The 14,477-nt window shown below is 54.7% G+C and overlaps 1 protein-coding gene across 3 annotated transcripts; it reads left to right on the forward strand.

The window, feature by feature from the left end:
* The first annotated feature begins 29 nt into the window (after positions 1 to 29).
* Positions 30 to 13,694, forward strand: GUCD1 (guanylyl cyclase domain containing 1). Of its 3 annotated transcripts, none has more exons than XM_086681972.1 (6): positions 30 to 178; positions 5,901 to 5,985; positions 6,767 to 6,932; positions 8,108 to 8,199; positions 10,264 to 10,505; positions 11,210 to 13,694. In XM_086681972.1, the coding sequence occupies exons 2-6, from the start codon at positions 5,975 to 5,977 to the stop codon at positions 11,302 to 11,304; spliced, it is 606 nt and encodes a 201-aa protein (XP_086538098.1). In that variant the 5' UTR covers positions 30 to 178; positions 5,901 to 5,974; the 3' UTR covers positions 11,305 to 13,694. The 3 variants fall into 3 exon arrangements, with proteins under 3 accessions (XP_086538098.1, XP_025788965.1, XP_025788966.1); XM_025933180.2 differs by lacking the exon at positions 30 to 178 and adding an exon at positions 691 to 914; XM_025933181.2 differs by lacking the exon at positions 30 to 178 and adding an exon at positions 694 to 914 and having other exon boundaries at positions 11,213 to 13,694.
* The last annotated feature ends 783 nt before the right edge of the window (positions 13,695 to 14,477 follow it).

The raw sequence follows: 14,477 nt of genomic DNA on the forward strand, positions 1-14,477 counted from the left end.
TCCTGGGGCGGCAAGGGGGGGATGGGGAACTCGCGTTTCCAAACACCTCACACCAGGGACAGGATGGACTGTGAGACGGGGATCCGGGACCTAGGCTCTCGGATCGGGGGCAACAGGTGGAGGGGCCGAGGGCCAGGACCTCCCCTCACAATTTAACCTTTGGAACCGGCACTGCCAGGTAAGGGGAGCCCTCAGGCGAGGTATCTCACCATACGAGTAGAGAAACAGGTATAGAGAGTAGAGCTGGGGCCGACCCAGAGCCGGCCCTCAGCGAGTCGCAGTAGTGTTAGGTCTTCTTGAACCCCGCGGTGTACGGGTAAGACCTGGCCTTAGGCTAGCAAAGAAACTGCAGCTGAGAAGAGACTGAGTTTGCGAAGATGAAGAGTCTCTGGGGAACCAAGGCTCGCGGAAAGGTAGGGCTTCGGGGCCGTGCTCAAGAAAAAGGGCGGAGCTTCCGGGGAACGGAGGCAGGGAAGGGCCTGCGCGCCTGTGCGTGGTGGAGGGGAAAGGGGAGGGGTCACAGGGAGCTGACATTGCCATTAGCCAGGACCCGCTTAGATCCTGAGGCCGGGGGCCTCTAGGAATAGAAGTCGGGGGAGGGGAAAAGAAGGGGAGGGGCCTCCTTGAGGCAGGGAAGGGGTGGGGTTTATGAAAGGGGCGGGGCCTGACCCGAATCCTGGAAGGGGCGGGGCGGGGCTTGGGGCGGCCCTGCCACCGCCTCCTCTTCTCCCCACCGCGGTGGCGGTGGCAGTGGCGGCGGCAGCGGCGGCGGAGGAACCTGACACGCACCGGCCCCACTCCCGCCCCAGTCGAAGCCGAAGCTGCAGCCGGCGCCGGGCGGGGGCCATGGGCACCCCGCGCGGCCCGGGTCATGAGGACGGAGGCGGAGGCAGCGGGGCCGCCGCTCGAGCCCGGTCAGTGCCTCCCCGAGGGCCCAGCCCTCACCCCGGGGAACGAGGGGGACTCCGCCCTAGCGCGGGCAGGGTCCGGCCGCGCGACCTTGGGCCGACCGCCGCCACGGGCCGGGCTATAGGGCTTTGAGCGACACCTGGCCAGGTGTATACACTCCCGCCTTGGCCGCTTATCCCCAGCCCCGGTCACTTGGGATTTCCTAATACTCTTAGGGCTGGGACCCCAGTCAGCTCTGAAAGCGGTCATGGTGGGAGGGTCCTGGTTTCGAGGCAAGGGCGGCACCTTGCCCAGAAGCGAAAAGTCCTGCTGGAGCCGCCTTAGGAGATCCCGTCCCCTCCCGGAGCTCTGGGGTAACTGAGGCCTAGAAGGGCCGGGACCTGGCCCAGAGCACAGAGCAATGGGTGTGCCCCTTACCCTGGCCTCCCAGGGTCAGCGTTTTGTCTTGCAGTAGTTCTTGACCCTCTGGTTCCTTCTGCCCTCAGGTGGCCTGAGTTTCTTTGGGGCAGAAACCAAGACTGAAATTTAGTGCCTTGGGCTTCAGTTTGCTTTCCTGAGTGGGGGAGGGGAAAGGCAAAGATTCCTGTTCTCAGGGTTGATTTGAACAAGAAAGTGCTAGTAAACTCTGAGGTGAGGTGCCAACTCAAGGGAGAGGTCAAGAGCATGTGTGACCCAACCCTAAGACATCAGGGAGCTTGGTGTCACAACCAGAGAGGGGTCTCTTTTGTGAATGCAGCAGAGCATAGGGTCTGATGCTGTCCTGATTTTTGCATCCCTACTCTTCCAGTTATCTAACTCTGTGATCTTGGATCAGACACTTGGTTTCCTGAGTCTCGGTGAAGTAATAGCTCACATTCATAGGGAGCTTTCTCTGAGCAGGCACTGTGCTAAGTTGTTTACATGCAGTGCCTTATTAATCCTCATAAGGACCCTGTAAAGTAGGTTACCATTGTTACTTGCACTTTTGCACACAAGCAGATAGAGCTGAAAGGAGCTGTAAGTATCCAGGACCAATGAGCTACCTACCTTCTTTGGCAACAGCTGCCAACTGAAGCCAGGCCAGGGCCTAACAGGCAAACCTTATTTTCAGGTGAGACAAAGCCTTGGCTCCAAGCATCAACATCTGGCAGCAGTTCTGGACTTAGAAGGCCTTGCCTCCCCTTATCTCTCCCACAGCAGTAGCTCTGGATCCCTGTGGGCTAACTTGCCCATGCCAAGACTGGAGATGGCCATGTGGAAGTGTTTAGCCTTGTGCGGCCTCAGAATCAAGGGGTTCTAGGGACCAGGGCAAGAAGAGGAAGAGCACACAAGGGCCCTAGGGAGCAACTGTCCTGTGCCACATTTATAGCTGAGAATAGGGGAAGGCACAGACAGAGTCAAAGCCTGGCCAAAGATGACCCAGCTAGCCAGTGCCAGAGCCTGGGCCACAGAGTGAGGAGGGAACCGTGAACAGAGGGCCGTAGTCTGGAAGCCAGGGTGGGGGTTAAAGAGGGGGTTGGGGCATTGCCATGACAAGTAGGCCTAGGCATCTCAAGAGATAAGGCCTTTTTGGAAAAACACCTTCCATTCATCAAGCATGTATGAGTGTCAAAGGGCTGGGAAGAGGCAAATGCAACCCTGTCCCTGCCTGCCACTGAGGTATTCGCAGTCTGTCCAGTGGGGAAGGCAGGCACGATCACATCAAATACTCCATATTGAAGGGCTCAGAGAGGGAAAGAGACCAGAGCATTTGGATGTTCAGAGATGGGAGACAACATTCCAGACAAGGGATTTGCAAGAGCAAAGGCTGGGGAGGAAACAGCCTATGTAGAGAGAAACAAAAAGGTGGGTTCTTGCCACAGTGAAGGATTCTTGAAAAGTGACACCTTCCACCACAAGAGAACAGCACCCTGCTCTCTCTCCACTCAACCCGTTGCAGGGATTTTTTTTTTTTTTTAACATTTTATTTATTTTTGAGAGAGAGACAGAGCACAAGTGGGGGAGAGACAGAGAGAGAGAGAGAGAGAGAGAGAGAGAGGGAGACACAGAATCCGAAGCAGGGGCAGAGAGAGAGAGAAAGAGAGTGGGAGACACAGAATCTGAAGCAGGCTCCAGGCTCCCGAGCTGTCAGCACAGAGCCTGACATGGGGCTCGTACCCACAAACCACGAGATCGTGACCAGAGCCAAAGTCAGACACTCAACCGACTAAGCCACCCAGGCGTCCCCCATTGCAGGGAATTTTTAAGAATATGATCTGGAGAGCAGGACTTGGGATTTAGTTAGTGTTCTCAAATCGTAGCACACATTGATTGCTTAATAAGTTCATTTCTTCCAACAAATGTTTGTTGAGTTACTGCTAAGCATCAGACACTAGGCATTGGGAATAACGGTCAACAAGATTAGCAAACTCTGTCATCAGGAAGCTTACAGTCTTGTGGGGAGATGGAGTAACTCTATTTTATTTTTCTTTTTCTTATTAATTTTGCTAAGTACTATGAAGGAAACAAACAGGATGCTGGGAAGGGGGTCCTTCTCCCCTGAAGGCATGGTCAGAAAAATCCTCTCAGAGGAGGAGCATTTGAGCTGGGACCTGAATGACAAAAAGGGGCAGCCTCGAGAACTGCAGAGGAAAGTCCCAGACAGAGACTGCTGCATTTGCAGAGGGGTGGAATGAAGCTTGATGGGTTCCCAGGGTCACTGGGTGGAACTGGGTTCATGAGGTGTCAGGGCCAAGGTGAGGCTGGTGGGGCCCAGATTGGGCTGGGCCCTGCGGGCCATGGAATGGGGTGACAACTTTATTCTAAGAGTAATGGGAGCCTGTGGATGGGATCCCTCTGGCTACTGTGTACAGATGGGGGAGGAGCTGGAGGTAGAATTTGGAACAGAGGATAGGCAGAAGTCAGGCTGCACTGAGCCCTCAGAACTAAATCTATGGCAGTGGGAAGAGGCAAATGTGGGAGGCTTTGAATGATGGCCTGGGTTCCTTTTAGAGGCATCAGGGGTCAGGGGAAGGAGGGAACAAAAACCTCAGCCCAGTTGGGCTCAGTGTACCAGGCCCACCCTGGATGGAGGGCAGCATTCACGTCAGCACCTGCAAAGAGCTTTACACATGCTCTTGCCCTGAGTGCTCATAGCACTCTGCAGACTGGTATCTGTGGCGGTCCATTTCATAGAGGAAGAAGTAGGCACAGAGAGGTCAAATGCTTCTCCTCAAGTGACTCAGCCAACAAGAGGCCTGTACTCACCCACACCATCCTGCCATCCATACACCCTGCTGCTTGCACTTGGAGGTGAGGAATGGGGGGAGAAAGGCCAAGTATAAGACAGTGAAGGAGCAGTCACAGGTCCCTGCCTCCTGGGAATGTACAACAGCTCAGCAGGGCACAAACAAGTTCAATGCAAGGGTCCTGTGAGCCAAAGCGTGAACTCTGGCCTGACAGAGTGCAGATGAGGGAAAAGGCATGGCCAGCTTAGGATCAGAGAAGGCACCTGGCATCTGTGCCAGACCTTGCAGGCTGGGGAGAGTTTAGACATAGGAGCATAGGAGCTTGGGACTCACTCCAGGCAAGACACTGCCCAGACAAGGCCAGCAGGTTGAAAAGCCAGGAGAGACATCAGGGCCCTTCTGGTTGCTACATGCGGGAGCCAGGGCTGGCATAGCAAGCCAGCTTCTGGCGCAGCTCTGCACAGACAGGTCATGGGTTCAGAAGAGACCCCAGAGACTCCCAAGATGAGGAAACAATGTGGGCTGGGTTTTCACATGCTGAGTGGGTGTCATGAATGAGCTGTGAGTGGTGATAGCTGAAGTGAAGTCCCTCCCATTTCTCTAGACTCTGAACTTTGTCCAGATTGTGGGATCCCAGAGTAGGAGGTTCCAATAGGCCACATGCCAGCTGGCCCCTGCCTTAGCACTTCAGTGCATGTTGTTCCCCCCTGTCTTCCTTTTCCTCACTGTCACTCTCTAAGACATACCCCCACCATTTCCCCAGACTAGCCCTCTGATTTTCTCTTACACTTGCTTGTTGTTGCTGACCACCAGGACAGGGATCTGTTTATGTCACTTACCACCACATCTCCAGTTCACATCCAGGTGCTAGGCTCTTGGGAAATATTTGTTGATTGAATGACAGAATCAGACCAAAGTCCCCCACTTTAGAGATAGCCAAACTCAGTCCAGCAAGAGGAAGTCAGTTGCTCAGCCCACAGCCAGCCTGTGACAGAGCTGGGGCTACAATGCTTAGGTTGGGTACTTTCTGCTGCTCCACACTGTATGGCAAGAATAGACTGAGAGGTCACCTAGGGTAGCGTTGCACATACACAGATTACATGACACTATCCCTTCCTTCTAACCATGGACTTCACACTTTGGTGGCCCTGGGGGGTTTGGAGTTAGGTAGACCACGAGGGGCCTCATGAATTCAGACTTGAATATCTGCTGAGCATCTCCCATGTGCCTGCCCTGTCCCAGCCTCCTCAGAGGTCCCACCAAAAAGAGTGCTCTAAAAGAGAGGCCTGTGGGTCTGTGAGTGCATGTAGCGGGGGGCTATGCATGATGGAGGCAACATCGTGGAGAAGTGATACCCAAAGGCAGGAGTTAGGTCAGGCACCTGGGAGGCCAGGAGAGTTCAGGCAGGGGGAAGAGGTGTGCAAAGGCCCTGGAGCATAAGGGATCACAGCAGGTGAATGTTCTGCCTAGAGGTAGGCCCAATGAGGATGAGGGAGGCAAGAAGGCAGAGGGTGCTGGGGCAGCAGCCATGAAGGCATTGTCCTAAGAGATGCAGGAACCAACCCATTGCAGGGTTTTGTGCAGGGCTGGCCTACTCTGACTGGTTGTTTTGGGGAGATTACTGCTGTTGTAAGGAGAATGGATTGGGGCACCTGAAAGGCTGTTTACCAGCTTCTGAACAGCCCCTACCGGATCTGGGCAGGAGCCAATGATGGTGGCTCCAACGGGGGTGGCAGTGACAGGCACAATGCCAAAGGTCTGTGACTTCCTTGTGTTTCCACACAGGAGACTTTGTGCAGCTGCCCGTGCCCATCATCCAGCAGCTCTACCACTGGGACTGCGGCCTGGCCTGCTCCAAAATGGTGCTGCGGTGAGTGCTCAGGCCTAGACTCTCCCCATCCACACCATCTGCTCTGGCTGGAAGGAGAAACAGGGCGAGACCTGGGTGGGATTCATCATCCATATGGCTATTCATGGTTAGGGTTTACAGGAGGCCCAGCTTCCATCCAGGCTTGGTTCCATCTGCAAAAGCAAGCAAAGGGTGGACTAGGCTCGGGGGATAGCCAAGGAAGACCCAGGTGCCCAGTCCTGGCCCACAGAGTGACCCCATGACAGGGACATGGGACCTTCCAACCTCAGGCTCCCTAGTGACTGTGTCACTGGGGAGCCGACTGTTGAACTAAGGCTATGTGAATGAATATCACAGGAACCTTAGGCATCAGAACATAGAGGGACCACAGTGATCTCCTTGTAGGAGATTTTTCAGGCAGCTGCCAGGAACCTCAGAGCAACCTCTCCCATACCTGTTTTATATCTTGGAATTCCAGGAAAGACAGTGTTCAACAAAAGTGTTCTGTGTCTGAAACTTAGAAAACCACTGATGTGGTCCAAGCATCTCATCCTAGAGATGAGGCCAGAGTGGTTGGCAACTTACCCAAAGTCACACAACCTGCAAGAGACTCAAGAAGCAGAATCCTCGACTCTGGGGCCAACACAGTGCCCCAGGCAGCCTCACGCTGTGCCCAAGAAGTAGACAAGATGTAGGATCATGACAAAGGATGGAGCCTTCTGATAGTGGCTGGTGGGCCCTTGGGAGGAGGATGACCCCAGCCAGCTTGGCAAGCCAACCTCAGCAGCCTGTCTGCCCACAGGTACCTGGGCCAGCTGGACGACAATGAGTTTGAGAGTGCCCTGCAGGAGCTGCGACTAACCAGGAGCATCTGGACCATTGACCTGGCTTACCTAATGCGCCACTTTGGCGTGAGGCACCGTTTCTGCACACAGACCCTGGGCGTTGACAAGGGCTACAAGAACCAGGTGAGCACTCAACTGCCAGGCCATCACCCAGGCCCAGTAATTGAAAAAGGGTATGGTCAAGGCCTGAACACCCGAGTGGGCACACAGGTGCACAGAGACCGGGGAACAGCAGCAAATGTCCAGTGGGCAGGACATTCGAAGCAGTCAGACCGGGTGACCTTGAGGTCCAGCCTGCCCAAAGCATCTAAGCAGTGAGAGCTGCCTACCTTCAAGAACACTTGATGATGTGCAGGGGAGCATCTCAGGCCGCCTTCTGTGTCCCTCCTTCCTGTTGTCCAGGGCCTTTGAGCATGTCACTCTGACCTCACCCTGCTGCCACTTGCCCATTTTCTTCCTTGTCACAGGGACAGCCGGCTCCAATCTGGGTAATTGCTATTCAGGAAGAAAAACTAAAATGCCACCTTTCCTATTTTTTTCTTTTTGAAATAGAATGTCAACATAGCCTCGCCATTATACCAGTGCACCCCCACCCCCCAACCCGTGTAGTTAGAGCCAGTCTTGCCTGCTGCAGAGGCACATGTCGGCCCAGGCTCCAAAACTTGGCAGAACACAGTCTCTCCTGGCCTCGCTGGCAAGAGGGTTGTCACATGGTGGCCAGTGCCAGTCAACCTAACTCTCCTTTGAACCTTCCAGGACAGGGGAAGAACGCTAATGGATCTGGCTTGATCACTGTGGCTGCAAGGCAGAGAAAAGAACCCAAGAACAGGGTCTCTCCTGCCTCCGCCCTGAGGGCTTTAGCCCCCTTAAGTCCCCTATGCCAAATAAAGTATGTCCCATGAATCTCATCTTGCTAAGCCAAGCAGTGGAGGAGCATCTGGGTGGGCTCAGCCACCCCTTTTGCTCATTTACCACAGACTCCCACTGATGTCCTTGGGGTTCACAAGCCCAGGGATGACTAGCCTTGCTGGGGGAGCTAGGCTGCCTGAGCTCAACTGCCTACCTGTCTCCTGAGCGTCCTCCTCATGCCTCTGTGTGGTCCTGTGCATTCTGGCCAGCCATCCTGCCGGCTTGAGACAGACGCAGCTTTCTGCCCGGATGTGCTGCATCTCCCCTAGCAGGCCGGGCTTGTCCCCTCTTTCACCATCTTTAACTCCATAACATGCTCTTTACTTCATCCAAATGGGGTGAGGACAGCCAGGACAGGCATCCCCTCCAGCCTGCTCTTCCCTCTTCAGTCCTTCTACAGAAAGCACTTTGACACAGAGGAGACCCGGGTGAACCAGCTGTTTGCACAAGCCAAGGCCTGCAAGGTGCTGGTGGAAAAATGGTGAGCTTCCCCTCACTCTTCCTTGTGCACCTACTCACCCACATATTTACTATGGGGGAGGCCTTGGGATGATGTACAGGAAAGGCTAGGGACTTGGCAGTCAGGCAGAACTGGGCTTTCCTACCCAGAATCTTGGCCAATTCTGAGGCTAAGGGCACACAGACTTGGGCTCCTAGGCCTTACTGTTTCCATCCATAAAATGGGGACATGTGGCTACACAAAACTCTGGCCTCAGGTGGATCACGAGCAGGGGCTGGAGGAACAAGTGAGCAAGACAGACTCCAGCCTGCCCTCAGTCTGCTCACAGATGGTAGCATGAGACAGAACGCAGGAACCCTTAATGAAGGGGTGACAGCCTAAGGAATATGCTGGCACGGTGATGGAGAGTAACGGGACAGCCCAGTGTGTAGGGTCTCTAGGGAGGCCTGGCTCTCAGATCTCCACAGACTGCTATGACCTTATGTGGGTCTCCCCCTTCTCAGCTATACGTGAGGAACACGATTCGGGCAGATCCTGGGAGTAACTTCCTCAGAATCTAATGACTTTCTTCTCCAGGCTCAGGCATGTTAGCTTTGATCCTGGTTGGGCTCCCCTAGACCACTCTTCTCAGGTCTTCCTATTCTTTACAGACCTATGTTTTCATTGTTAACATAATGTTACTGCATGATAGGTAATTGGGAAAATGGGAAAAGTCTCCACACATCCTTCAGCCACGTGAGCACACGTTGGAAGGAAAAGAACAAATGTTTATTTAGTGGCACCTGACATGTGCTATCTTGTTGAGTGGGAAGCTGGTGCTGTCCCCATTCCTCAGGTGAGGAAACTGAGGATGGGAAAAATAGTGTGAGCTGCCCATGGTCACCTTCGGCAACTCGGCCATGCTGTGATCCAAACCTGGCTCTTCCACGCCCAATTATTCCATGAAGCACGATGCATTTGTTCCAGCGCAGCCCCCGCTTTTTCTCTGTAGTTGAAATCCCATTCTTGTACGTACCATCGGGAACTCAGCCAGCTATTTCATTTCAAAGACCAAATGGAAAAATGGCATCTTTCTCCAGGCTGAGGCAACCAAACCAAAGCGCCTTGTGACTTAGCCATGGGCTGGAGTTGGGTCAGGCCACGTAGTGCTAACGTTGCCACTCCTGAGGAGACTGCTGAGGAAGGAGGCCCCCATAGCCTAGGGAACCACCACTCCACAGCCCCTCTCCCCTTCTGGATTTGCTGCCTTTTGTGGGGCATTGAATGGGGCAGTGCCTGATAGTCTGCCTCAGGGAGCAGCTGGCTCAGCTGAACTGGGGGGTCCCCTGGAAACACTGCTGACCAGCCCTTCGTGGGCAGCACCGTCTGCCACAAGGAACCTTAGAGAAAAGAAAAAACAAAAAGAAAAATAGTCCTTTCAGAGAAGCATGTGGCTTTATTTTATTTGTTTTTTTTTTTTAAGTTCTTATTTATTTATTTTGAGATAGAGAACACGAGTGGGGAAGGGGCAGAGAAAGAGGGAGAGAATCCCAAGCCGGCTCCGCAATGTCAGCACAGTGTCGTGACTCAAACCCACGAACCGTGAGATCATGACCTAAACCAAAACCAAGAGTCAGACACTTAACCTACTGAGCCACCCAGGCGCCCCGAGAAGCATGTGGTTTTAAAACTGATGAAGCCATGCTTGGCTCAGATTTTGGGAATTAAGTTGAACCGATAGCTTCCAATGTAAACTGCATGTGATTTAGGGTAAATGATCAAGGAGGGTGCTCAGCAAAAAAAACTTCACTAGCCAGGGTGGGAGGTGGGGTCCCATGTATTGATCCAGTGGCCCTTGACAGGGTCTCATCTGGAGCTGATGTGCCACCCCCTGCACTGGTCCCATGCTGAATCCTGCACTGGTCCCATGCTGAATCCTGGGCTGAGCTTGGGCCATAGTGACAAGGCAGGATGTTCCTATCTGCAAAGAGCTCAGGAGGGAGGGAAGTCAGCCATGTCCCCAAGCTTTGTGATCCAGGCAGGGGTCCACTTGAGAGATGGGGAATGGGACCCGATGGTGCCAGCTGACTCTCCTCCCGCCCACAGCACAGTGAGCGTGCAGGATATCCAGGAGCACCTGGCACAGGGCCACGTGGCCATTGTGCTGGTGAACTCTGGGGTGTTGCACTGCGACCTCTGCTCCAGTCCTGTCAAGTACTGCTGCTTCGCCCCCAGCGGCCACCGCTGCTTCTGCCGGACCCCTGACTACCAGGGCCACTTCATTGTTCTGCGTGGCTACAACCGCGCCACTGGCTGCATCTTCTACAACAACCCAGCCTATGCTGACCGTGAGTGCTGGGCGGGCTGGGGAGAGTGGGTGGGGCAGGCTGCATTCACAGTCCAGTCCCCATGATTCCTTCTCATTCAAGACCTCCCTCACTGCCTTCTCCCCAAACTTTTGCTCCTCCTGAGCTCCTGTCATCTGCGCTGCTTCTTTGGCCTACACAGAGCAGCCACAAACCCGAGGCCCTGCCAGCCTCCACACCCTGGTCATTGCTACACCAGGCCAGGCCATCTCCCTCCCACACCGCTGCCCAGAGCCCTGCCTCACCCTTACTCTGCTGTCCCCCCACCCTGGTCCCTGCCATCTCCCTCATTCCAGCCCTCCCAGGACAGCTAGCAAACATACTTGTCAGAGAGGAAGGTCTGCCCAGTTCCAGCTCTTGCTCCAGATCCAGCAAGGGCTCCCCACTGTCCTGGGGAATGGGAAGGACTGTCCTCACTCTAGCACACTTACCCCATGTGTCCTCAAACATGTTTCTTCCCCTCTCTGGGCCTCACCTTCTCCATCTTCGAAACTGGGGAAGGGTCAGAGAATGAGCTCATGTAGCCTGAAATAGGCAAGGAAGGCTTCCTGGGGACGGAAGACGAGTGGCAAAGGGTGGCCAGACGAGTGAGCCATGGTGAGATGTCCTCCAGCTCCCCTGGGCGCCAGTGAGGCAGGTACACCCCCCTCTACCTGCTGACCCCACTCTGCCCTTCCTGCCCTCAGCAGGAATGTGCAGCACCAGCATCAGTAACTTCGAGGAGGCCAGAACCAGTTATGGCACAGATGAGGACATCCTCTTTGTCTACTTGGACAGCTGACGGCGGGAGCCTGGTGTGCCCAGGCCCTCACACCCCACCCTGCCACACCCCAGTCAGGCCCACTCAGGAGGCCTTGGCACAGGCCCCGAGTTGCTAGGGCTTGGATGCAGAACTGCATCCAGCCTTGGCCCATGTGACAAAGCCCCAGGGAATTCTTGGAGCCCAAGGCGTGACTGCTTTGTCCACCAGCGTTGCGCGTGTCATCATGCCACTTAACCCTGCACACCTGCTGGTTGCTGGAGGCCTCCGCAGAGCATCTGAGTAGAGCCTCCCCTGGGACCCCAGGCCCGACTCCAACCACGCCCAGGGGACTTCCAGCCCCGTGGGTGCCTTTGTTGCCTGCAAACCAGACCCAGGTGGAGAAGGCTGAGCTCGTCTCCCCACAGACCTGGGGGCTGAGCCCTGGAGATGCCGCTTGTCAGGATGGCATCTGTGTGTTTGGAGACCATGTAGCCAACCCCAACTCCCAGGGCTGCGGACTGCTCCAGGCCTTGCTGGGAACTGCCCTCCCCCCTGTCCCCCCCAGAAGTGCTATAGACCTCCCTGTGCCCTTTGGTGAATGCCACCACTCTCTCACGCCTCCCCGTGGACCCAAGTTCCTGTGGCTGGTTGTCAGACCTCTGGGCCCTGAGGAGGGCTGGGCCTCAAGCCAAAAGGACCCTGAACCCTACCCCTCACCCTGCACCCTCCAGGTACTATAGCATTGTAGGGTGGAGGGCCCTGAGGGGAGTAGACAGGGCCCTGGCTCTTGCTGGCTGAATGTACTCTGAGAATGCCTGACCCTGAGGGCCAAGAACAGCCACTTGAGTCCCAAAGATTCCCCCCCCCCCCAACCCATGAGGCCTCCTGACACTAGCCTAAGCCCTGACAGTGGGGCCCATTCTCTGGGTATGGGGAGCCCCAAGCCTCACAGTGCTGGAGGTGCTGGGGTGCTAGGGCCTGCACTGCTGAGGCAGTGGCGGGGGATAGCCTGTGGCCTCCCACCCACCCCAGTGTTCATGCCAGGACATTTTGCACAGAAAGTTGGGTCTCTTTTTTTCTTGACAGAGAAAGGTGGTACCTGCCCAGGATCACATAGCACTGCACGTAGCATGGACTATTTGTTTTGTTTTGTTTTGTTTTGTTTGAGATTTAAGCTTTCACTTGTGGGGAGTGAGAGTCACCCTCAAGTAAGACAATAATAGTGAGATTCAGGTACTTCAGAACCACTGACACCTCTCTTCATAGGGCAGATAAGCCAGCCCAAGTTCTCTTTCAAAGAGAAAGGGACTCACAGCTGGTGGGCCGAGTGCCAGGACCCTTCACTTTATAGACGAAATCCGGCCATCAGTCTGGGGACAGTATGTCCAGGACAGTGGTGGGCCTGGGTCTTGAATGCAGATCTGCACCTAAAAACTAAGGGAAATGGATCATTCCCAAAGGGGCTGAGGACACCCACCCCTCATGAGCGGTCATTGGCAAGGGAGCAAGGCTACCCCAAGAGCCATATGGCAGCTGCCATCCCTCTGGACCGCAAACCATGCTTAGCATCTGCTCCCACCAGCCGGCTGGCATCTCCCCACCATGGCTGCTCTGAGGGGCAGAGGTGGGCTCTGTTTATGAGGGCTGTCAGACCACCCAGCCAAATCGCTCCTCGGCACCAGATGCAGCCTTTGGCCGCGACGGAGGCGCTATTAGCTGGTTAGCTAACAGGTCAGCCACCCTAATTTCAGAGACTAGCATTGCCTTCAGACTGGTCTCGTCTCTTTTGCCTTAATGCTGGGTGGCCCAAGATCCCAGGGAACTCTGGTTTCACGCCCAGGAGTACCATGTGTGGCAGCTGAGGTTTGGGCATCCTCAGGAAGGGTCTGGCTAAAATTGTGGTAAGAATAGATGCATCAAGGAAGGCAATGAGGAAGCGAAGCTGTGGATGACTGGTGGGGCTGTCATGGAGAGCGGCCTCCACGGAGAGTGGTCACAGCACCTCAGTCCATCGTGTGACATTTAGAAACACTCAGTCCCTGGGCAGGCCACAAGTTAGAGGTCACCTGGTCACCTGCCAGAGGTCATCTGGCAGATTAACAAGAAAGCTACCTGTGCCTGAGACGGTGCCATCTGCCCGGGGAGGGTCATGGGGGTAGGATGCAAACCATGCTACGTTTTGTTCTTGCACATGTCATGAAAACAAGGCTGGAGAGAGCCCAGACTTCAGGAACTTCTGCCCATAGCATGTGGCACCCATGACCCCTGTCCACTTGCTAGGGGCCCAGCGAAGCCACACTGGACGGTTGGTTTTGTTCACTCCAGCCACACAGGGACAAAAGGGATCTTTTGCATTGCAGAGATTTTCTACATATATATATTTTGTTTGTAATGAGCCATTCTCAATAAACATTATTCTCACTGCAAAATGATGGCAGCTTATGGCCCACCTTTGTGAATTCTTGTTTCCCTCCTAAATTCTCAGCATGAGCACATGTGAATCCAGGTCCTTGGCCTGCCATACCAGGTTGTAGCTCAGACTAGAATCCTATTTAACTGCTTTTCGGTTCTGCCTCCCTCCTGATCCTCATATAAGGATTAGGTAGGCAATGCTAGAAACAGAAGGGCGTCAGAGCTGAGCTTGACTGTGGTTCTTGAAGAGGGCGTGAAGGGCACACAGCTTTGGGCAGGAGGAGGGTCTGGGGGGTGGTGGAATCAAATGAGGGAGACGGTGGGGCCCATAGGAGGCAATAGATGGGGGGAGTCCTGTGGGCAGGACTCCGGCATTCCCTGTACCATCCACCCCCAGTCAGCAGCTCCCCTCACTTGGTAGCTATTGGGGTCTTCTAGTGTTACATTTGATAAGGATTCTATTTCTGAAAAAAAGGACATGTGTGTAAATCCTGCAGTATCTGGCAGCCTCGGACCTGCCCCAGGTCTCACAGAGAGCTGAAAGAGCCAGAGCAGGCCTCTTGGGTAGGGTCCCAGTCTCCAGCTGGGACCTCATCCTGACTGACTGCTGCTCTGCCCCTCCCCAAGCCCCACATTGAGGGGATGTATTAGGAGTTCTGACTGAGATCTTGGACCCTTCTCCAAACTGGAGAGCAGCCCTGTAGACATACTTTCAATCAGGGAGTTGACCAGCTGAGGACGGGGTGCCCTGCTAGAGTATGCCAGGCAGCACAGCACGTATTCTGCATGTGTAACCGACA

The sequence above is a fragment of the Puma concolor genome, chromosome D3 (genome assembly GCF_028749965.1).
Source record: "Puma concolor isolate L17-30 chromosome D3, mPumCon1.1.hap2, whole genome shotgun sequence".
Taxonomy (NCBI): domain Eukaryota; kingdom Metazoa; phylum Chordata; class Mammalia; order Carnivora; family Felidae; genus Puma; species Puma concolor.